At 44.5% G+C, this 22,122-nt stretch overlaps 2 protein-coding genes across 2 annotated transcripts; both read left to right on the top strand.

The window, feature by feature from the left end:
- The first annotated feature begins 583 nt into the window (after window positions 1-583).
- Window positions 584-14,947, top strand: LOC309884117 (uncharacterized protein). Its single transcript, XM_082772811.1, has 20 exons — window positions 584-595; window positions 916-1,047; window positions 1,299-1,428; window positions 1,599-1,692; window positions 2,265-2,415; window positions 2,804-2,966; window positions 3,450-3,575; window positions 4,767-4,829; window positions 6,182-6,304; window positions 6,640-6,795; window positions 7,489-7,542; window positions 7,794-8,011; window positions 8,300-8,376; window positions 9,097-9,207; window positions 9,757-9,843; window positions 10,701-10,808; window positions 10,998-11,119; window positions 12,236-12,358; window positions 13,722-13,764; window positions 13,934-14,947. The coding sequence occupies exons 2-20, from the start codon at window positions 945-947 to the stop codon at window positions 14,009-14,011; spliced, it is 2,130 nt and encodes a 709-aa protein (XP_082628937.1). The 5' UTR covers window positions 584-595; window positions 916-944; the 3' UTR covers window positions 14,012-14,947.
- Window positions 14,948-19,848: 4,901 nt separating this feature from the next.
- On the top strand, window positions 19,849-22,031 carry GNG13 (G protein subunit gamma 13; the record flags this gene model as incomplete). Its single annotated transcript, XM_082772892.1, has 3 exons — window positions 19,849-19,946; window positions 21,062-21,202; window positions 21,926-22,031. Exons 2-3 carry the CDS (start codon window positions 21,105-21,107, stop codon window positions 22,029-22,031), a joined length of 204 nt encoding a protein of 67 aa, XP_082629018.1. The 5' UTR covers window positions 19,849-19,946; window positions 21,062-21,104.
- Window positions 22,032-22,122: the final 91 nt, after the last annotated feature.

A 22,122-nucleotide genomic window follows, 5' to 3' on the forward strand; every position in this document is an offset into this window, starting at 1 on the left:
CAGAAAAAAAAATATATATATACATTTTGGTGATGCCCAAAGCAGCAAAGCTCCGTGAGCAGCTGCCGTGGTGGTGGATGCTGGGCCTGGCTGGAAGGGACTGGACTTTTTCACTGTGTGTGTGGTGTTTGGGGCCACATCTGTGGGGTTCAGTCACAGAGACCCCCAAAAGGAGACACCACGGCTGTCTTCAAATATAAAGTAAGTAAATTAGATCCCAAAGGAGGCTGTCGTGAGGTGTGAGAGGCGGCCTCCCCCTTCCCTCAGACAACACCTCGCATACCACAGGGCCCTGCAGGATCACACCCTGCCATGATTCCTGTCCCCCCCAGATTTGCTGTGAAGGACGAGGGGTTTATTAGGGGTTTATTCCACCAGGGGGCCAGTCATGCCCCTAGGCGTGAGGGACACCCCCCCCCCCTTGCCCACACCAAAGATGGCGGCCCCTCATTGCCCTCCCAGCCACTTTCAGCCCGCTGTGAGGGCGGAAGTAGCGCGGGCGGCTTCAGGGCGGGCCGCCCCCATAGTGTCGCCGCCTCGGAAGCGGTTGGGGGTTCAAAGAGTGGCGGGGCCCGGCGGGACGCTGAGGAGCGCGGTGGGGACCGGGGGGGGCGGGGACCCGGGGCCGGGCCGTGAGGTGGGGGCGGCCTGCGGGGCCCGGGGGCGGTGAGTGGCGGTGGTCCCGCCAAAGGGGGGCAGCTCCCGCCCTCCTGTGCCCTGTATTTTGTCCCTCCCTTCCTCCTCGTTGAGGTTTGGGTGGAAAAGTGGAGGTTTTGGGGGCTGTTGGTTGTGGTAAAGGCTGGGTGGTGCCGTCCCTACGGCGGTTCGGAGGGGTTGGGGGCTTTGGGGGAGGCGTTTTGGGGTGTTTCTGAGGGCAGTGGGGGCGAGCTTTGTGTCCTGCTTGCTGCCCAGCAGCGTGGTGCTTCCTTCGGGCTTTGGCAACCATGGGGTCCTCAAAGGGGGAGGAGGAGCAGGGTGTGATCCTCATCAGTGACGACGAAACTGAGAGCACGCTTGGGACTTCGGTTCTGTTGGTGGACCCGTCAGGTAAGCACTGGGCTCCTGCTCACCTGTGAAAGTTCTCCTCACAAGACAAATCTGTGAAAGCCTCTCCTGCCTCTCTTTGGATGGTGTGTGCAAGTCTCTTGTCCCCTTCCTGTGTGCCATTTGCACCATATGAAATCATAAGAAAACGTGCATCTTAGTGTTTCAAAGAATAACTGTTAGTAGCTGATAACTTTGTTATCAAGTTGTAGTTACCTCTCTACTCATTTAGACTTTTTTTCTCTTTTATACAGAAAAGACTGCTGTGGAAGAGGAGAAAACCGAAGAGGTTGTAGACGAGGAATGTGACCTCATGGTTACGTTCTGTAAACAAGCAAATGTGATGCCCCACGCCAGATATGACTGTACAATACACCCATTTGAGTATGTTCGCTGATGTGGAGGACGATATGGGGCTTTCCTTCCCTACATTTAAGCCACCTTGTCAAGTAACCTTGTTAACCTTGTTAGCATTTGAACAGCTAACAAGCAGAGAGAGTTGGATAAGGGCACAGCCAGCTCTGTAAGTAATGGTCTGTTTTTTAACTGTGCAGGAGAATGGAATGTGATACGTGCTCGCCCCTTGGAAAAAATGCTGATTTTTGCAGTCAGTGCTACTGCTACATTTGTGATAAACTAGCTTCTGAGGTAAGGAAGAACTGTAGTAAAAAAAAAAAAAATGTACAACTTCAAGTAAACTGAATTCCTGAAGTCTTTAAAAGACATCACTCTTATGCACACTAAAACAATAAACAAAACTTAGAATTTGATTATTTTAACATTTCCTCTTCTAAATGTTCATCTCAGTCAGCTTCACAGTGCTACTAACACATGGCCAGTGTCTGTATTTATTTCTAGTAGTCCAGTAAGTTGTTGGAGTAGATGTTCATTTGATAAAAAACAAATGTACCTCCTCTTTTCCTTGGGCACATGGTGTATTTCATGGAATTGCACTAAATCAGACTGTTTCTCACTGCCCTAGGCAAAGGTCAAACTTTAGATATTCCTAACCAAAGTGCAGGGGGCGAAGTAGGGGGGAGCATTGTTTTGTTTGTTTGTTTCTCTGGTGTGACTCTTTTTGTTTTGTTTTAGGGGGAGGGATCTTTTGTGTATCTCTGTCCTTCTAGTCCTTCACTGAGTTGGAGGAACAACTTTTTGTCTGCTTAACTTGAGAGGAGAAAAAAAAAACTTTTCCCTGTCTTTCCCTTTTCATGAAATAGTGCCAGAATTGGACGACCTCTTCCCTCTGTCACTGCAACGCACATAACAAAAGCAAATTCTGGAAGGAACAGCGTGATTTTGCCTTGGCTGGTGTTCTTGTAATGTTCAAATTGGAGCTCACAGAAATAGACGCAGACCTTCGGCATGGTGGTAAGCACAGTGCACTTACACTGTCTTGGGAGACCTGTGGCTGGCTGTTTGCTCAGTCTGTGGCTCGATGATACTTAAAATCTATGAGGACTGCTTGTCTGGACTGCAGCTGTCCTTGCAAAGGCCTGGTGAATTATTTAGGTAGCAACTTTTCTCTGCTATCCCCTTCCTGAGCCATTTGTGGAACAGACAGATCTGCAGGTCTGGTTTTTTGCTTCCTACTTTTCTCCCCCTGGAAGAAGCGCCAAAGCATGCCTGGCCGTTAAGATTGCATGCAGGGGATTTGACAAACATTTCGCACAGGGTACCTATGAATGTCTTGCTGTTTCTTTTAGTTTTGAAGAAAATGGATGCACTAACAGTTTTACGTCTCTGCCTGCCCTCTTAGGAAATCTTCTAATAAATTTTATCCAGGAACTTTCTGTGGAATATAATAAGTATTTGATTGGAGAAAAAATACCTCCCATACAACATGAATGCTTTTGTCTCCCAAAGTTACCTCCTGGCCAATGCAGTGTCTGCAGGTCACGCAACCCGGAGGTTGTATACAAGTAAGTGCCACCACAACTAGCAGTACGTGTTGGTCAGTGCAGGTTTGCTTTCCTTTAGTTACGTGCTAGTTAGAGTCATGGCACCTGAGATAGCGGGAACTTAACTGAGGGAACCTAACTGGTCAGCTGGCAATTAAACTACATCCAAGTTCAATTCAAAAACTCCTTTATGTATATTTTTAAATATGTCTCTTGTGCTTTGAGAAGACAGTGGCTAATGTTCCTCATAACGATTTGGGAAAGCATGAAACTAAAGTCAATATTTTTACTAATTTCTTAGGATTGGGTTTAGTTCTTACTCAGTGGTATATGCCTTTAAAATACTGAAAGTAATGCTTTGCAAATGCCATGTCACCGTGTCGTAGATTCTCGAGGAAAGGCACGTTAGTTTGCTTTCCAACTGTAGGATGGTCATAATTGCCATTAATTTACAAAGTATGTCATTCCAGACGCTTTATCTTATGGACTGCTTAACTTTCTTAGGTATTCTGGAGTTTTTGCACTGGTAACAAGGTTTTTAAATCAGGCAGAAAGAGAGAATCCTAAAGCTACTGCTGTCATGCTTCTGGGAGCAGCTAAAGAGCTGGCCCTTCATAAAGACCCTGCTTTGTAAGTATCCGGTTCCATATCTAGTGTGTAATCTCTGTTTGCTCCTCAAAAGGAGGAGATTAAGTGAGAGAGTTCTGGTTTTCCATTTATTAAGGGTAGGAACAGTGTAAAGGTCATAGCCGTGGTTGCAGCACAGCGGGGGGAAAATGGGTATGCATGAGGAAGAAATGAGCCTGACTGCAGGGAGGGATTCTGGGGGACAGAGAATGATAAAGGTTGCATGTAGGAGGAAGAAGATGCATGGGATTGAGCCATGAGGGAGAGAGGTGATCTCTGATGACGGAATTTGAGATGGGAACTGGAAGCAGAGAGGGTAACAGACAGTAGATGGTGGCAGGTGGGAATCAGTTCTAAGGGAGAAGATAAAGGGCAGGGGAGCCTTCCTGAATGAAATGTGTGCAAGCTGCATTATGTGAAGAAACATCTGCTTCTGAACTGGAAGGGAGGACGTGATGCTTTTCAGGTAGTAAGTCTTAGAGCTGTCCCATAAGTCTGGTGGAAACTGACCTGTTTCACTGGGAGGACTGAACAATAAATAAACAGCACAGTGTTTAAAGTCTGTTTTTTATTTTCATGTTTATAGTATGGCTGGTTCATACTTGATTGCTGTCTGGCTCGAGCAAGGTCCCGGAACTTTGCTTAACAGAATCTAAATATTTTGGAGCTAGAATTGAAGGCTTCTTAAAAAGCAGCAGTAAATGTGGTGTGGATTAGTTCAACGGGCCAGAAACAGCAGCTTCTCTGCAGTTATTTTTGAGGAGTTATCAAGGTTGGAACCATTGTTTGGGTAGGTCTCCCTGTACACTTACTGTGAGTCCCACAGCGTTCACAGTAGTCACATAGGATGTGGTTTGGCCCTCTTGTGGGCTGATAAACAGCCCTGTGCAAGCACAGATGTGCTTAAACTGATCTAATACAACATGTTAGAAGGTTAGGTACTGCTTTCCTGCCCCTGCGACTGTGCCAGAGGGGTTGTGCGTTGGTTGGTTAGGTAATGCTGAAAAACAGCTCTAGGATGTTTTACACTTCGATCACTTGTTTTATCGATTATTAGCGTGATAGCTCCCAATGCTTTTTAAGAAAAGTGTTGTCTCAAACAGTTGTGTACAGAGAAGGTAAAAATGCAGGAAAAACAAAACAAAAAAAAAATTAATGCTTTTCTTTCCCTCCCTCTCTCTGTGCCCCCCTTAGAAGCTGGCAGAACCATGGTCATATTGATTCACTAAAGCTTGCTGTCCCTTATTTGTTGCAAAGGTAAGACTTATCACATAGTGCTGAGATGACAATAAGATGGTTGCTAGCTGCAAGCATTCTGCTTGCACTTGAGGTTTGAGTGCGTGCTTTAGCTCTTAAAAGCCTTAAATGAACGTGCACACATCTAAAATAAAGGTATGGAGTCTTATGGTTCTGTAGCACTGGGGAACAGGACCTAAATATACAATGTCAGGCACTGGTTTGTTTGAGCAGGGTGTGGAGAGCGAGCTGCATGTGTGAAGACTGCAGATGTGTAGGGACAGACAGAAGAGCATAGAAAACTACACGTACCAGTCAGCCTAATAAGCAGGGACCTCAGCATGCTTTCTTATTCTATGATTGTATGCAGCAAATCAGGGTTTTTAGCATCTCTGCATCTTAGTCCCTTTCTGTGAAGGTCAAGAGCAGTATCGGCCTTGCTTAGAGCCACGTAAGGACTCAACCCTTCTTTGTTGCCTCAGAGGAGACTACCTTGATAGTGAACTCAAAGCCAAGAAGATGGATTACTTTTAAACTGTAATCTAGGAGTGTTCTGTAGGGCCAGACCAAAAGATGGTGTTGGGTAGCTACTTGTGGTTAGTAAGCCAAAGAGTAAATAGCATCTGTTCAGAATCAAAACAGCAGCCTTGCAGTCCTCCACTGGGATGGAGTAGTCGGGGATGTAACATAGTGAAGTTCCCCCAGAGGTTAATGAATGAGGACATCTCGCTCACTTGGCTTAATTCATTTCTCATTTTAGCTTTTCACCTTTAACCTGAAATTCACTTGCAACAGAAGGTTAATGAATTAAGAATTAACTTTTTTTTAGGAGCGCTCAAAAACAATTAATATTCTCACCTCTATGACAGGTATAACCTAAATCCTGTATCAGTTTTCATTTTAAATGACTATTCCTGAATTTATTAATTTTTTACCTTAAAAGAACAGTAAAAGAATTTTCTTTGCCTCCCTCCCCCAGTTTCAAACGAATCAAGCTCTTCTTTGTGTCAGTGTGTTATCTTCAGTTTTCAGTTAAGACAAAAATGGTTTCACAAGCTTTGAAGCTGCCAGGAGCTTAGGTTGATCAGCTTCCTTATCGAGCTTACAGGACGTTGCTGAAGTGTTTCTTGCACACTCCTTGGGGATCTTCTTTAAAGCATAAGACCACAGAATACATGCTTGCACTGACGTTTACAATTAATAACATAAGAGCAATATCCATATTCACTGCAAAGCACAAACTTACAGATCCAAACTGTCTGACATTTAACTGAAGAAATCTATATGTACTCTCTGTAGTTTTCCATGTTGTTTTTTTAATTTAAATAGCAATTTTTTTTAACATTAACATTTTGGTTTTCGATTTAAAACAGGATCACAACACAACTTCAGAGGATGCTAGTGCTGTGTGACTTCCCAAAAAATTTATATGAGAAGTTTATTCATTTTTTCCAGTCCATTTCACTTCCATGCCACTGTTTTGGCTTCTCAAATAGGTATGTTCTTTGCTTGTTGTTTACAAAGTATATTTTCATACAGTTGGCTTATTTGAAAACAGCTGTATAGAATGATTCTTTCATTGATGTGCTGAAGATACGCACATTTTATTGGAAGGTTTCAGTATTAGCTACTTCCTATCCTGTCCTTACCATAGTAAGATATTATTTGATGCTATTGCTAAGTGCATATTGATAATTTTGTGTTTCTGTCCCTCAAATTGAACGGTAAACTTCAAATGTTTTATTAATAAGTCTTTACATTACTTAAGGGAAATACATTGTGGTGCACTAAAAAAAAAAAATACATTTAACATTTCTTTCTGTGCTTCTAGCTTGAATGTTGTGCCGTGGGATCATGTCTTACTCACCACTGTTCTAAAAGGCCAGAACACCACTGGACAAAGAACACAGAAAGGAAGAAAAATATTTCTGTGGGAAGCGCTTCCTGTCATACAGGCCCGAGTGGAGAAATTAGTAGACAAAATGAAGTGAGATTGGTTTAGTCTTGTTTTGTGTTTTTTTTTTTTTCATATTATAAATTCAACTTTGTTATTAACTGCAATGTAGTCTTTTCCTAACATTTGTAGAAGTTTTGCATTATGGGGAAACATACCAAAAAATATGTATATATTTGAAGCTGCTCATTCCTATTACTTATCAACAAAGTCATTACTTTTTGGAGTTGTTCATAATAGAATCAAGCCATTTTAACGCTTCAGACCTGAAAGGAATGTTGAAGTGGAAAACTTCATTGTTTCTATAATCTCACTAGGTTTTAGACTTTGATGTTTAAAACGCGCTCTGTTTGTCAAAGGCTGACTAGATAGAAGACATTTTAAAAAAAAAAAAAAAAAAGTGTGTTCTGGTCTCTGAGTCTTCTATTCAAAAGAATATAATCCACTTAAAGACGCTCCTGTTCCCAGCCTCCTGTTCTATTTTCCTAGAGTACAGAGATGATCTGTGGATAGCTCCTTAATTCAGATATCTGCTGTGTTCCAAAGTGTCTTTATGGAACTTATTTCCAACAGTCTCTCTTTCTGCCGGTTGTATTTCTAACCTATCTTTGCAATATCTCTTATGTGGGAGGAACTACTGTTTTGCTTCATGAATTGTAATATTTGACATGTACACAGCTTAACGCTTCCTTTTTTTTCCTACCCACTTGTTTTTTCTCTACCCAGCTATAAAGAAGTTGTTCGCTACCTGAGAGCTGTGAAATGCAACGATACCAAAGGGTAAATAGCTCTTTTTGTTTCTTTTCCTTAGGTTTGTGTCCCTGTCTGTCTTTTTGTTCAATGTCTTAATAAAATGACAGAAAGAAAAGTGGGATTTTGGCAGCTGTTTACCAAGTGAAACTAGTACTGTACTGCAGCTAAATTCTGCCTTATTGGATGTAATTTACTAGCTTTCAAACTTAATCAGGTATATACATACACAGTATAAAACCCAGTGAACAAAAATGATGTATGCATTTACTTCTTTCCAGGTTAAGAGACCTTCGAGATAAAATCCCATTCTATTTGTGTAAAACTGGAGATTTCCTTGATGCGGCGCATTCTCTGTTGTTTCCCGTCAATAGCCTGGCATGCTGCACTGCCTGTCGGCTAACGCCTTTTCAGTTTGAGGTCTACCTGAAGATGTTCAGAACAGGCAGTGTCCCCACTGGAAAGGATATTCAAGACCCTGCGCCCTGGATTACAACTGGCAAGTGTAACTTCTTGCTTTCAAACGTTTAGAATCTTAATTACAGCTTTTAATGACGTTCTGAAGTCTAAACTTCATTCAGTTTTTTTACAGTTTTCTAGGATAGCATGTAGGTTCTGTATAGAAGAACTACAGCAAAATATTCTAAAAAAAATAGCTGTAGATGCTTGTTTTTTTCCTTTCGGTTTCTGTAGAAACCTGTCTGCAACTAAACTATTATCTTGGTTTTATCCATACTCTGTAGTTATTCAGGCAATAAAAAAGAGTCTTGGATTTTTCTTCTTGCAGGGTCTCCATTGAAGGATGCTGTTCTAATTAAGCAGGCACTCAAACTCCTTTACAGCAATCTGTCACTATATAGGAATGTGAGTCTGTATTAAAACTCTTTCTATGCCCCATTGAGTCGTTTTGTACGTTATCAGTTTTGTCCAGTTACTTCTCCAATGAAAGGATTTACTGTCAGGACCCTTTTCTCTGAATGGTTCACACCTTTGTGAGACTTTTGCTTTACTTGTGGGGTTTTTGATCATTTAAAAAGTCTTGTTTGGGGGAGGGGAGGAAACAAACTCTTTTCTCCGATAATAGTTCTGCGCTCTGTCACAAAACGTGTCAAGTTTTGTAAACGGTCCATTGATTTAGCTGGAACCTTTCTGACAAAATTATGACAAATCTTGTATGTATGCAGCTCTTGTAAATTTACTGAGTTTTGCAGTATGCCATGGTAGTGATAATCAAACTTACCATATGTATATGTTCTTACAGCCCCACTGTAAATAATCATAGCAGTAATGATCACACCAGCAGCAGGTCTGTTGATGGGTCATAGAATAGAAATAAAACAGGTGAAAAAAGCCTCACTTTACTATAGGTGAGGCAAAATAGGTGGGCTGTTTTGCAACCTGATAAATGAGACTGGGGAAACCCCAAGCATTAACATGTAATTTGGGTGTAGTTTTGCCTGGGTGTTCCATTAGAGAGAGGAAGAAGAGTGAATGCAAGTCAGCATGTCAAGGGGACTTACTCTGATTGCTAAAGTTTGCTAAACATGGGTTTGACTGTAAAACAAATGCTCTGCTGTGTTTCAGCCTAAATGCTGGAGTTCCCTCATCATGATTTTGGGTAGTAGCCGTTTGTTAGAAAAAAGTGGGCACCTACATCCTCTGTCACTGAAAGAGCCACCGCTTGACTTCCAAGAGGTAACTGAAATAGGGCTTTGAGATGGAAGTACTGTTGTCTCTGCTTTATACAAGACATAATTGGATGTGGGCATTGCCTAATCCTTTTAAATACTAAGGTTAATGTTACACTACCTCATCAAATATTCTTATGGTATGTGCCAAATGTAATACTTTGCAAAAATTGTGAATAGGGAATAGATTAACTCTTTTTGTAGCTCAATGCTGAACACTAATTCTATATTGTTCAATGTTGAGATGAATCAGACAATAGCAAAATGGATAGGAAAGCCATTTAAGAAAAACGTGTTCAAAGAGTCCTAAGGGACAGTATCTGGGTGTTTTCTTGACAAGAACAGAAATAAGTGTCTGCTAAGCATAACAGGTTAAAATGATACGTCTAGTTAATGCTATAGAGCCTCACCTTTCCGTGTGTATGCTGTTGAACAGTCAACTGCATCTGTAAAAATGCTGAAAATAAGTGAAAGCACTTTAAAGGAGATCGTATTGGGCAGTTTGTAAAGTAGGTAGGCATCCTCTTTGACTTGTGATTCGTTACTTCTTTTGCAGGGGGTGCTGGCTGCCAGTGGCAGTCTCTTGCAGGAACTGAAGGCAAAAGTTAATGTTTCTTTACCACCTGCTATTTTCTCTCCTCAAGTAAGTGTGCATCTGGCAATAAGGAAATTGACAACTTGGTTTATAGCTCTCAAAGATACTGCAGTTATATTATTATGAAAAGCTGTTAAGAGAGGGCTTGAAGATTTTTGGGAAATGGCATAAGACTGTTGTTCTTCACATAGTCTGAAGGTTAGAGCAGAAATCTTGGATTGTAAGGCAATGATTAGGGCCTGTTTTGGTCTGACTCTAAGAAAATCTTCAATCCAGGAGAAGTTTAAATTCATTGCTGTCCAAATTTATGCATCTACAAAGTGAGGGCTGGTAATTCCTGATTCTGTATTAACCTCGCACATAGAATAATCTTGTGTCATTTGATTGAAATTAGAAGCTATCCTTTGATACTAACAGTGTGTTTGTCTCAAAACTCAGAATAGCACAGTTTCCCAATTTGCTTTGAACAATGGTTTCAGGTGTGAAGCATGACTTGAAACGGGTTATTTTATTAAATACAATCACCTATCTAAGGAGCAATCTTACTCTGTTCCACCTCTCTTGAGGAAACTGCATTTAGGTTATTCTCCAAGTACGTTACTCTTGGGCCAGAGTTTTTCTCCCCTTAATTCTTCCACTTCTGCTTTACTGTGATGGTATGAGACTTCATGTTTCTGTGAGGACTTTGAAAGCCCCAGGCAAAACATGCTATAGAAACAGAAATACTTGTTTTGTTCTCCATCTTTTGGTCACTGTAAGATTCTTCTGGATGTTGTGTCTATCATCTAGCCTGTGTGCTTGGAATGGTAGTGACTTAGTGCTGATTTGATTGGATGTGATATGCGAGTAGTGAGAAAGTGGGCTTACAAATACATGTCTCTTCTTGTGGATATCTCTTCCTGCAGTTACAGCATGAGGCTTGTCTTATTCTCGCAGTGCAAGCAGTACAACAGATGCTTTTCTGTGATCTCCCATACTTGACTTCCTTCCTAGAGATAGCCCTGGCTTTTGGGGTGAGTCCTAGATATTGACTTCTATTCTAAGAGATTAAAGCAGCTTAAATATAAAATCTGTGTAACACCAACCTGGTGTTGTTCCCCTTAAGCTTTTTTGACCTTTAATTTCTTTTGTGTATTTGTGTTTTTTCTAAGAAATGATAGACAACTAAGTTAAATCAGTGCCCTTATTTTGTCTTTTCCTAGAGTAACTTCTGGGCTCTGAGGCTGTTACTGGATCATCTTTCCTATCAGGAGCATGTTCTCCATGGCACTGTCAATCTGATTTTGAGAGATCTGAGTCGGCAGAAAGTAACAATGCTAAAACTGTGAGTAAACACTTGCTTCCTGAAATCTGTTTATAAAAATCTTAACAGCAGTCTCGAAGCAGTAGCATTTAGCAAAGATATAATCCTTAGCTCTTTGAAAATAAGATGCTAGGAATCAATGGGAAACAAGAGACAATAGAACACTTACATAAATGATGCATCTGTTTTGAATATTGTGCACGATCCTGATTCCTTTTCTCAAGGTATAGAATGACCTCTGTGAGAGGAATTGGTTAACTTGACTCAGCCATCTGAGCCTGGGGTTATGATAATGGTCTACAAAATCATGCTTTCTATGCTAAAGGTGACCAGGGAATAATTGTTCACAGATCAAGAACCAGGGGGCTTAAAGGAAATCTGACGTGGCAAAACAAGGTGGATTAAGGTTGTATCACTTGGAGGTGTGAATTTGGATGATGGAGAATGCTGTGGAAACAAAGTATATACAGACTGAAAAGCAATTAAGCAAATTGCTGTAAGACTCAATTACGACCAGCGTGGAAATAGCACTCCAGACCTAAGGAGGTGGTTCTTGAGCTGTTGACGATACGAGTGTACTTAGACAACAATTAATTTCCATCAGATCTGTATGAGCTAGCACTATTCCTTATCTGTTCCTTTAAACAAAAGGTATCTAGGGCATCTCCTTCTGTGTATCTGGTTTGCAGAAGGCCAAAATAAATATTGCGGTTGTTGCGAAGGGAGGATACTGAGCTAGACGGGCCATTGACCTCACCCAGTGCAGCCGTTCACACAGCAATAAAGCTTTGTATTTCTTACACAGTAATGTTTATTGGCCAAGTAAAGGTACATGTGGAATAGCTGCAGCAATCTGAGGTCTCTTTCCCTGATGGGGACCCCTATCATGGTGAAATAGTTCCAGCTGGAAAAAGAATGCCTGGTCACGGTATTGCTATGCCTACCTAATAGATACATTGTTAATCAGAAGGTTTTAAGTGGAAATTGTGATTTTTGCATTCCTATAATGAGATGCTACTACTTGTAAAGCAGATTGAAGTATGAGAAAGTAGCATCAAGAGAAAAGCAACGCAGATATTGCCATTTGTCTTTATTGTTGAACAGATATGTTCTGTTTCTTGGTCTTATGTTGTTTAGGTGGCAAAACCTTGGTCCCCAGTATGTGGGTGAATTCCTCTGCCTGTTCCTGACTTGCAGACATAAGAAGATGCAATCTATCGGTCTGTTCGCTCTGAATATAGTTACAGAAAACCTGCATATGTAAGTGTTAATCTTTATCATAGCCAAACAGCAAATCATTATACATTGCAACAGTGCTGGTAGCTTTCTCTTAATTAACAAGTTTAATGCAAAATTAATTACTGTTTTATATACTTCCTTATTATTAGCAGCGGTAAAGATATTGGATGTGATAGTTTGAGTGGATTTGGAATTGTTCTATGTTCCTGTTCAACTAAATGGCCTTCTAACTTGCCAGTGCCCTATGTTGTGTCTGCTCTGTGCAACCCTAACCAGTCAAGTTCTGTTAGTTTAATGTCATTGTCATCTCACTTTGTTCTATTTAGGTTTATAAAAACAACAAAAACCTTAGTTGGAATTTAGACACTGGACTCTAGGGAGGTATAATGCTGCATAAAACTTCATTTAGAGGAAATAGTTCAAATTAGCTCAAAATGTATATTGTTGTATATCTGCCAGAGTACAGTGGGTTTACAGATGTCAACGTTTCTTTTAAACTTGTAAAAGATGTTTCACGTGGTGAGGGAGTAAATCCCTATTAAAAACTAGACTCAGGAACATCTGGGCACTGTAATGCAAACTGATGACAGGATTAAGTTTGTACTTGTTGGTCTTATCCTGTTTTTTTTTTTTTTTGTTGTTGTTGTTTTAAAAGAGAAGATTTGATCAGCAGCACAAAGCTGCTGGAGTGGAAAACAGCTCTGAAAATGTCTGAGTACTATGTTTAGATTACAAATGATGATAAAACACTGATAAGTCCCTATGGAGACCACTAGATATTCCTAAATATAATCCTTGCTCTCCTGGGTTGTGCAGGAAAGCATTAACTTCTATCACCTTACATCTTATGTGTTGACATAATAGTTTTAAAAAGAAATGACTCGATGCTTATATACCAGAAGGCAGAATAACTGCCTGCTCTGACACTTTTAATTCACACGTAGCAGATGGCAGCAAAATAATGTTGAGAATTCACTTTTTAGTAGCTCTCAAGTAAAAATCATTAACATGTGAGTTAACTTACCTTGTAAAATGCTTTTTTCCCCCCTCTTTCAAGCCTTTGTATGTATCTTAGGAAATAAAATTCCTAACTTCACTCAGTTGTTAAATATAACTTAGCTCATATAAAAACTTGCGGTTCTAATAAATGCCTCTTCTTATCTCAGATTTTGTGAGGTTTTACAGTACGCTCTAGCAGTAATCCAAGAGAACTTGATTAGATCCTTTTTGTTATGGTCTATCTTTGTCTTTTTTTACTGTACATCTGATGCGGGAGTCCTCTCTATTTGGAAGTTGAACTGAATTGTTAGTGTGGCTGAAATTGTGGTAGGTCTGTCCCTACGGAAAATGGATTAAGAATTATATATTTGGATCTGTTTTTCAGGTGTCCATGGGCAAAGCACCTTTGCAGATTCTTTCACAATGTAGTAAGTATCTCTGTATCTTAGAATTAACAATAAAGCATATAAATGACAAATCATTGATATATGGTGTATTTGATATGTGATAATTGATAAATATTTGAAATATTTAGTAATGTCATTTATTTTGAAGTTGACAAATTACTGATGTATGTTATCTTCTTTGTCTGCACAGGGATTAAGGTATCTGCCCCTTGGCACTGCAGCTCATCGTGAAGTCTCAAAGTTCATAAGCATTATTGAAAAACTATAACTTGCCAAAACTTTCAAGCATTTTTCAACTTGTATTCCCTGGACATACCTCTTGCTGGGTTCTTTGTTTTCTGTTTTGTCATCTCTTCCTTCACTTAAAAACACTCACCTAAGAGCTGAACAGACAAAACCAAAAATTTTAGATTTAGGTGGTGAATAGTGGCTGTATTTCAGCAGATATGTTCTGGAAATGTCCTTTTTTGAGACATGTGTATTAAGCCCTCATTTAAAGAGGCAAGAGCTGTACGTTGTAGGAAAAGCTGGCCTACAGAGAGATGCTGATCTGAGGCGGCGGATGCAAGAGGTATGAGGAGAGAAACACGGACAAAAAAAACCACCAGAAGTTTTTGCTTTTGAGTTGCACAATTGTGTAGTTGTGTTCTGGGTGAGAAAGCTGCAGCAGAGCAACTGCTAAGAGAACAGTTAGAAAACCTTCTCCAATGAGGAAAATTGCCTCTCCACTAGTGTACAACAGTGTACGTTAATGCTGTTTGCACTCCTTGGTTTTCTTTAGTGCATAATTATAAAAATAAACCACTCTTCAGTTAGTGTGGTTCAGCGTCAAGCTTTCTTATTTGCTGCAAGAAATCAGAATCAAAAAAGCCATAGCCTGTTTTTTGTACTTAAAAAAAAAAAATCTATATATATAGTTTTTGAGGTTTTCTAATTGGGGGGCTTTTTTATATTCTACAATAGCTGACAAACTGGTGCTGATGGCTGTCTTTTTTTGAAGTCTGACTACAAGTTTTCTTAAAACTTCTTTGAACTGTGAAGGTAGAAATGGAAATATTTCTAGCCTTTTTGTACTGTTCTTTGCCCCCCGCCTGATACCTGTCTGCATTGTTTTGGCAGTTGGGACAAAGTTGTTATACTGTATTTTGTTATCCAAAGTGAGTTACGTTATTCAAGTCTTCCACAGAAAATTACATGCATCTAAAATTACTTGAGGTTTAATAAAACTTTTTGTAGAAATTACATCATGTTTTCAGTTCTGTGAGTTTTTGTTCCTTTGTTTTGCTTGTAAGCAGTTGCTGTGCCTTTACCTTGTGCTGTCAGGGGTCAGTGCAGTCCCCTGCTGCAGGTGAACGTGGTTCTGTTGGATGGCGGCAGGGGTGGCCATGTGGTGTTCTCTTCTGGCTTGGGCCCGTGTGGCATGGTCTTTCATCCTGGTTTCTAAGAGAGGTGGTTTTTTTGCTTATTCTTAGTGCTGTGATCTTTCTCACCCCATCTACATGAGTAGAAGGCCTCCATTCCTCATGTAACAGAGGCAGGGAAGGAGACTGCAATCGCTAAGCTTCTTTGTCCTCACGCAAGGTGTCTGGGCTCTCCGCAGCGCCCTGCTCTACAAGCCTTCCTTTCCAGCCTGCGGTGGGGCTGGGCAGCCTGCGTGGCGTTGCTCACGCTTTGTTTCACTTCTCTGCAGATGTAAAAAGACAAGGGCAAAGCCAAGTAAGCCATTGCAGCTTGAAGTGTGTGGGCTCCTCGGTGCCATCCTTTTGGTGCCTGGAGCAGGGCCAGGCAGGGGAGGGAGTGGGAGCAGGTGAGGGCAGCGCTTCCTTACCCTGCACAGTCTGCATTTACCATCACAGGGAAGGGCAGGAACTGCTTCCACTGCAGTAAGTAAATAGCATGTCTATTCATTATTTATCTGCAGCTGAATTTTAATGAATTAGAGCAGCAATGAGTAAAGCCCTTATAGCGAGGATTATACTACAGATAATGATATAATCTTTTATGTATGAGAAAATGACTTTCTCTGCAGATTAGCACTTGACTTTGTAATAACTGTACCTGTCTATCCAAGCCGTGCCCAATCAACCACAGTAGAAAACATCTTCCCGGTACCCTGAGACTGACTAGTATAACCTCAAAGGTAAATTGAAGGCATTTTTTTTTCCCTGCTTTGCTCCAGGTATAATTGAGATGAACAGAGCTCATTAAAAATTGAAATCTATACTTCAGAGTAGAAAATATGCATCTAAAGCTCTCTGATCCAGATATTGTATTTTAGCAAACAGAACTCTGCTGTTTTAGCAAGAGTACATACAGCTGAAACTGCCAAACACTAAGTAGAACACTTGCAAGTAAGTACATGCATTGAAGATAAAAACTTTGTCTGGAACTAATGAAATTGTTTGAGATTCGTAATGTCTGGAAAGGGAATGCCATCGTTCAGCCCAGGAGCATAAGGTGCACGTGTGCTTGGTTGTGATCAGCAGACCTCCATTGAGTTTGTCAGAGAAAGATTTCTAAAATACGTGGCTAATAAATTAATTGTTTAAAAACTTGTCCTCTAGTGTAATATTTAAGGGGAGGAAAAAAAAATTATCTTGTGCTAGCCTTACATTGTGTGGCTCTTACTTCTGCTCTGGGGCAAATCCTAAGCTCTCACAGCATGGCTGGGATATTTCTAGATCTGAACAGAAAATACCACCTGGGACCCCACCACCTCAAGTCTGACATGAATAACTTCACACTCAGGGTGGATTTGTATGAGAAAACAGCACAGAAACAAGTTCATGGCCAAGGAGACAGTGGAGGAGGGTGCAGGACCACCCCCACATGTGTTGCCTTGTCCCCCCTCTGCTTCCCAGCCTTGTCTCTGCTCAGTGGGCTGGGAGAGAGCTGCTGCTGTTTCTGCCAAGGACACTAATTAACCTGCTAAATGAGTTTATCCCTTCAGAGTGTGTACCAGAGAACTGAGTTATCTAAAATACCGTTCCACTGAGAGCCTTAATTAGCAGCGTGTGCTGAGGGCAGACCCCTGCTTTCTGGGGGGTGGATGGGGGCTGGTGCCTTGCTGCTGTTGTGGGGCCTCGCCCTCAAATGCTGTGCTTGGCATGTGCTGTCCTCCCCTGGGTGCTGGTGCAGCATCCAACTGTGCTCGACAGGCACAGATCCCCTCTCCCCAGTCCCAGAAGAAGCCAAAACCAGCTGGCAGCTAAATCTGCTTGCTGCCACAGTAGCTCCATGTCAAATGTCCTTGCCCACTCTTGCATACCCCACAGCAAGCTGCCTGGCACACCCCGATGTTCAGAAAGCATCCTGGTGCTGGTCCATCTAGCACTGATCTCGCATCTCGTGAGATAGATCCCATCCCTGCTGGCTCCTAGTATGAGAGCACAAAGCTGCCCCTTACCTTCCTGCACCCAAGACACGTTTCTCCAGCCTCCAAACCCTATCTGAGATAAGGGGTTCATGATATTTTCTCCTTTCTTACCCCTCACCCAGGCTGTGCTGGGGGTGGGCTGTGTCCCCTGCGTGCGGGCTCCTTCCCACCAGTGCTGGTGCTGCCCACAGATGGCACCGATGACGAAGGGGTGAAGTCACTGCTCGGCCACTTCGGGACACCACCGAGGAGTAGCTTTCTCCCAGCTGCCTGCCAGACCAAAAATACTCCATTTTAATAACTGGACTAAGCAAAGTTTTTTTTAAAAAAAAAAAAAAAAAAAAAAAAAAAAAAGCAGCTTGTTGCTGGCTGCCAGATTAACAGATGGCTACAATCATTAATATTGCAAAACTTCAGGAGTTCATAATTCTTTAATCTACAAAGCCAGGCAGGGTTGCTAATGCGAGCCCTGCAATCTGCTGCGCGGGGTGGGCACGGCGGGGGCTGCGCAGCTGGGTCCTCAGTGGGTCCTCAGGGATTTGGCACGCGGGGCACTTGTCCTGCTCCCAGCCCAAAGCCTGCCAAGAAAAGGTACCAGGGTGGCCGTGGCTATAGGAGGGGATGAGCTTCAGGGCCCCCTCAGCTTTGGGATGGTGTTGATGGCTCCGAAATTCGCTGGGCACTGCCTGTGCCATCCCTGGCAGCTCTGCCCGGCCCCGCTCAGCCGGCGCTGCAGTCAGATTGTGGAAAATCCACAGAAATCCAATAACCCGTCTCCAGTGTCATTTTATCGCTAAACCCCAGCCTTTCCCATAATTGTTTGGAGGCAGCGCTGGGAGATTACGACTGATGTCAACAGCGAGATAATCTGCGGGCCAGCGCGCCGTATCGCTGACCTCCTTCAGGCGGATGGTGCCATGTGGAAAAGTCCAGGCGGTGGCGACCCAAGGAGGCCACCACCACGGAGCCGTTTGCAGACACCCAGGATGCTGCTGTGGGCAGCATCCTCTCCTGGGGCAGGGCAGGGGAGCGGTGAGCCCATTAGGAGGCCGGGGAGGCCGTTAGTGCTATCGATCTTCGGTGGAGGCTGCCCACGGAGCCTGGGGACGGACGCCAACAGAGTGCAGGGAGCAGCAAAGCTTTTGGGATGGGGCACCCGGGTGGCTGCAGGGGCTTCTGCGCTGCCAGAGGCATCCGAGGTGCAGCCTTTGTGTAAGAGATAGAGAGAAAGCAGCAAAGAATAAAGTTCTTATCATGAGGATTACGCCATAGATAATGATACGGTCTTTTATGCATGGGAAAATGCCTTTCTCTGAAGACTCACACTCGGTTTTATAATAACTGTGCCTGATAGTACGTAATAACAGTCACTATCTTCTAGTAGCAGGGATTGGAATCCGTGCCCAATCAACCAAACATCTTCTATAATATATAGTACATGTTAATTATAATATACTTTATGTTTTATTATATTTATATCATTTTATATGCTAAATGAGCTACTATATTTCTAGTGTATATATTTATTTCATATTTTATTATTCACAGAATCACAGAAACATAGGGGTTGGAAGGGACTGCAAGAGATCATTGTATATATAAAAGAGATTATTTTATATTTTTTTTTTTACTATTATTATTTTTTTTCACCTCCCTTTCCTCAGGCACTCAGGCCAATGCAGGGCATTTGCTCCCTGAGCCTCCAGCACACAGGGAACCCCCTCAGTTTGGCAACACCAGGCTCATCGCTTTGGGGTGGAATTGGGAAGACTTCTTTTTTTTTTTTTTTTTAAATGGTTGCTTAATATGAGTGGTTTGTTGTTTTGTTTTGCTTTGTTTTTTGTTTTTTGTTTTTTTCCTTTGCAGTTTTGCTTTTACTTCAATTATGGTGATTTTAATCAGTTAACAACACAGTGTGGCTTTATCTTTTTCCTCCCTGTAAGTTACACTAATTGCTGCTTTTTAATGCTCTTGTTGTTCAACATGTGCTTCCCCTGACCTTCACCCTGGCCAAATATTTAGTTTCCAACTGCTCAGCTTTTGCAATTGTTTTATTATTATTATTGTTATTGTTATTTATTTATTTATTTTCTTTTTTTTTTCTTTTTTTCTTTTTCCTTTTTTTCTTTTTAGTAAGCCATTCCCATGTGCACCCCTGCAAATCCCTGCCTCCTGGCCCTGCCAGCACCAGCAAAGTGGCAAGATAAAGTGGGAAAATGCAAGAAAACCAGGGGCAGCACACAGCCACCAGCCAGGAGAAAGCAATGGCATGGGGCTGGGGTCTGCATCTGGGGGGGGTCCTTGCTGATGACACCCAGGAAGGCTTTGCAAGGATTCAGGCAGGGATGCGGGCAGAGATGCGGGCAGGGATGTGGGCAGGGATGCAGGCACAGATATGTGCACAGATAGGAGCAGGGACACGGGCAGGGATGCAGACACTCCCTGGGGTGCTGCTATGTCCCAGCTCGTGTCCCACTCGTGTCCCCCCGGGGCCCATCCAGCCCTTACAGCGCAGCCAAGGCCGGGGTAGCCGCGTTTCGGCAGCACGGCCGCCGCAGCCCCGGTCCCAGCACGCTGCCTTCGTCCCGGAGCTCACGTTCAGCGGAGCCAAATCCCCCGGGAGCAGCAGGGGGGGGAGGACGCTCTCATTATCCGGCTCTTGCCGTGTCGGAGGCAGCTGGACGGGCCGTGCATTAATAGATTACACAGAGGATTTGGGCTTGCTGACAGCGAGGGCAGCGCTAGCGGGAGGCGAGGCCAGCGCAGCTTGCCGAGCCGGCGGGGACGGACGCAGCCCCCGCTCCTGCTAACACCTTTTCCAGCCGAGGTAGGTGGAGAGCTCGGCCGTGGCCGTGGCACTGGGATGCTGCTGGGATGGCCGGAGTGGGGCTGGGGATGCTTCTCCGCCGGGAGAGCCGCCGGAGGGAGCGGGAGCAGCGGGGAGGCCGGACCGCGGGCGCACAGGGATGCTGGGCGCTGGGTGCTCACCCTCCTCCCGGCCGTGCTGATTATTTTCCCTGTGGATGCTCTACAGAAGCACGGAGCTGCTGAGCCCTGCCCTGCGCGGGGCTGAGGATGGCTCAGGATGTGGGGTGTCCCCCGTTTGGCCACCCCAGTGCAAAGTAATGCTGCTGGGTGGGCCCGGTGCTGCTCTGTGCTGGACAGAGCATGGCCCCGGGCTTTGCTGGGGTCATGGGTGGCCACGGGCAGGAGGAGATGTCCCCTTGTGCCACCCATCCCTGGGACAGTATGGGGAGCTGGGGATCATGCGGCTGTGGTCACAGCTTGTGCCCAATTGGGTGCTGTGCCTCAGTTTCCCCACCATGTCCCCACTATTAGACGTGTTGCTGCGGGGTGCTCGGTGCTTTGCTCCCCTCACCCCCCCCACCAGCCATCCCTGGGGCCACAGGGCCTCCTTCCCTGGTGGATGGTGCCACTCGGTGCTGCCCGTGGGGGCTACTGCAGCTTGGGAGTGAGGCTGGGAGAGGGGGATCTCACCCCAGCCCCAAATACTGGCTTAGGGGCTGCAATACATCCCCAACAAACACCCCACTGAGCCTTCACCAGGGCTGTGCAGGGCCAAAATCCCTCCTGCCCCTCGCTCAGGGCCACAGCCAGGCAGGAAAATGCTGCCCCCACCCCACCCCGGAGAGCCTCTGGTTTGTTATTTGCACACACCAACAGCCAAATCACAGTCAAATCCAGCCTGGCTCTCCGGGCAGGCTTTGCATGTGCCCACGGGCTCAGGGTGGGTACAAGAGCGCGGCAGCGGGCACTCACCACCGTGCCCGGCCGTGCCACCGAGGTAAGCAAAACCTCCCAAAATCTCTTGGAGCCACAGATCCGCAATGGGTGGGATCGGGAATGTCCCCAGGAGCTCAGGGAGCACGGGGATGGGGCAGGGGGCAGCCGAGGACACAGCACAGACACCCTGCCTTTCAGCCCCCACCGCCGCCGCGCCGAGCCCCCACCGAGACCAGGTGCCATGGACGAGTGGGACCTGCCGCAGTGGAAGAAGGAGGTGGAGAGCCTCAAGTACCAGCTGGCCTACAAGCGGGAGATGTCCTCCAAGACGATACCCGAGTGAGTGGGCATGGCTGGGAGTGACTGTGGGGCTTTCTCTCCCTACCCCCTCCAAATCTCCTCCCTGAACGAGCTCAGAAATCGTCACCCCGCGGTTACCCAAGCCCCAGCTGCTGAAGGCTCCCCAGACCCCCCCGCAGGTGTCCGTAACGCCCCGTGCCTGCTCCTCTCAAGCTGCCCAAGTGGCCAGGACGTGGTGGCAGCTGAGAGACCTCTGGGACTCCCCAGGAGCCCCCCAGTGCTTTGGACTCAGCCACCACCTTGTGCCCTGTCCTGTACCTTTCCTGTAATGGGGCGGTGGGTGCGAGGGTGGACACCCAGAGGCTGTAAAGCGCAGCTGGAAATGAAACGTGTAACGTGGTCATGAAGAGGTATTTCTGCATGGCTCGCACCTTGCTGCTGCCTGCCATGAAGGGGCTTGGGACATCCCCACGGCCTCGCTCTTACACAGTGAGGGGGGGAGAGGAAAAGGGCGACCTGAGCACGGTTCACAGGGTAGTGCCGAGGCCAGCAGCACACGGCAGCCAGAGGCACTGGGGACAGGAGGCAGCTGATGAGGTCTCAGCAAGCTGGGGACCACAACTTGATGGCTCCTGTAGCAAAACATTACTCTGGGCCCACCATGTGCAGGCCTCGATTTGGTGCGGAGCAAATCCAGAGGGGTTTGCGCACTGCAGCCCCAAAAACCCAGGCTGTGTAACATCCCCCTGAACCCTCCCACAGGTTCGTGAAGTGGATCGAGGACGGCATCCCAGAAGATCCCTTCCTGAACCCGGAGCTGATGAAGAACAACCCCTGGGTGGAGAAGGGGAAGTGCAGCATCCTCTGAGGGCCGCGGGCCGCCAGCAGCTGCCGGGCGCCCGGCCTACCGCTGAATGTACACTTTTTTATTAGGTAGCTTCCGAATACGACTAACTGAA

This window comes from Aythya marila, assembly GCF_965140915.1.
Source record: "Aythya marila genome assembly, chromosome: 15".
NCBI classification, from domain to species: Eukaryota; Metazoa; Chordata; class Aves; order Anseriformes; family Anatidae; genus Aythya; species Aythya marila.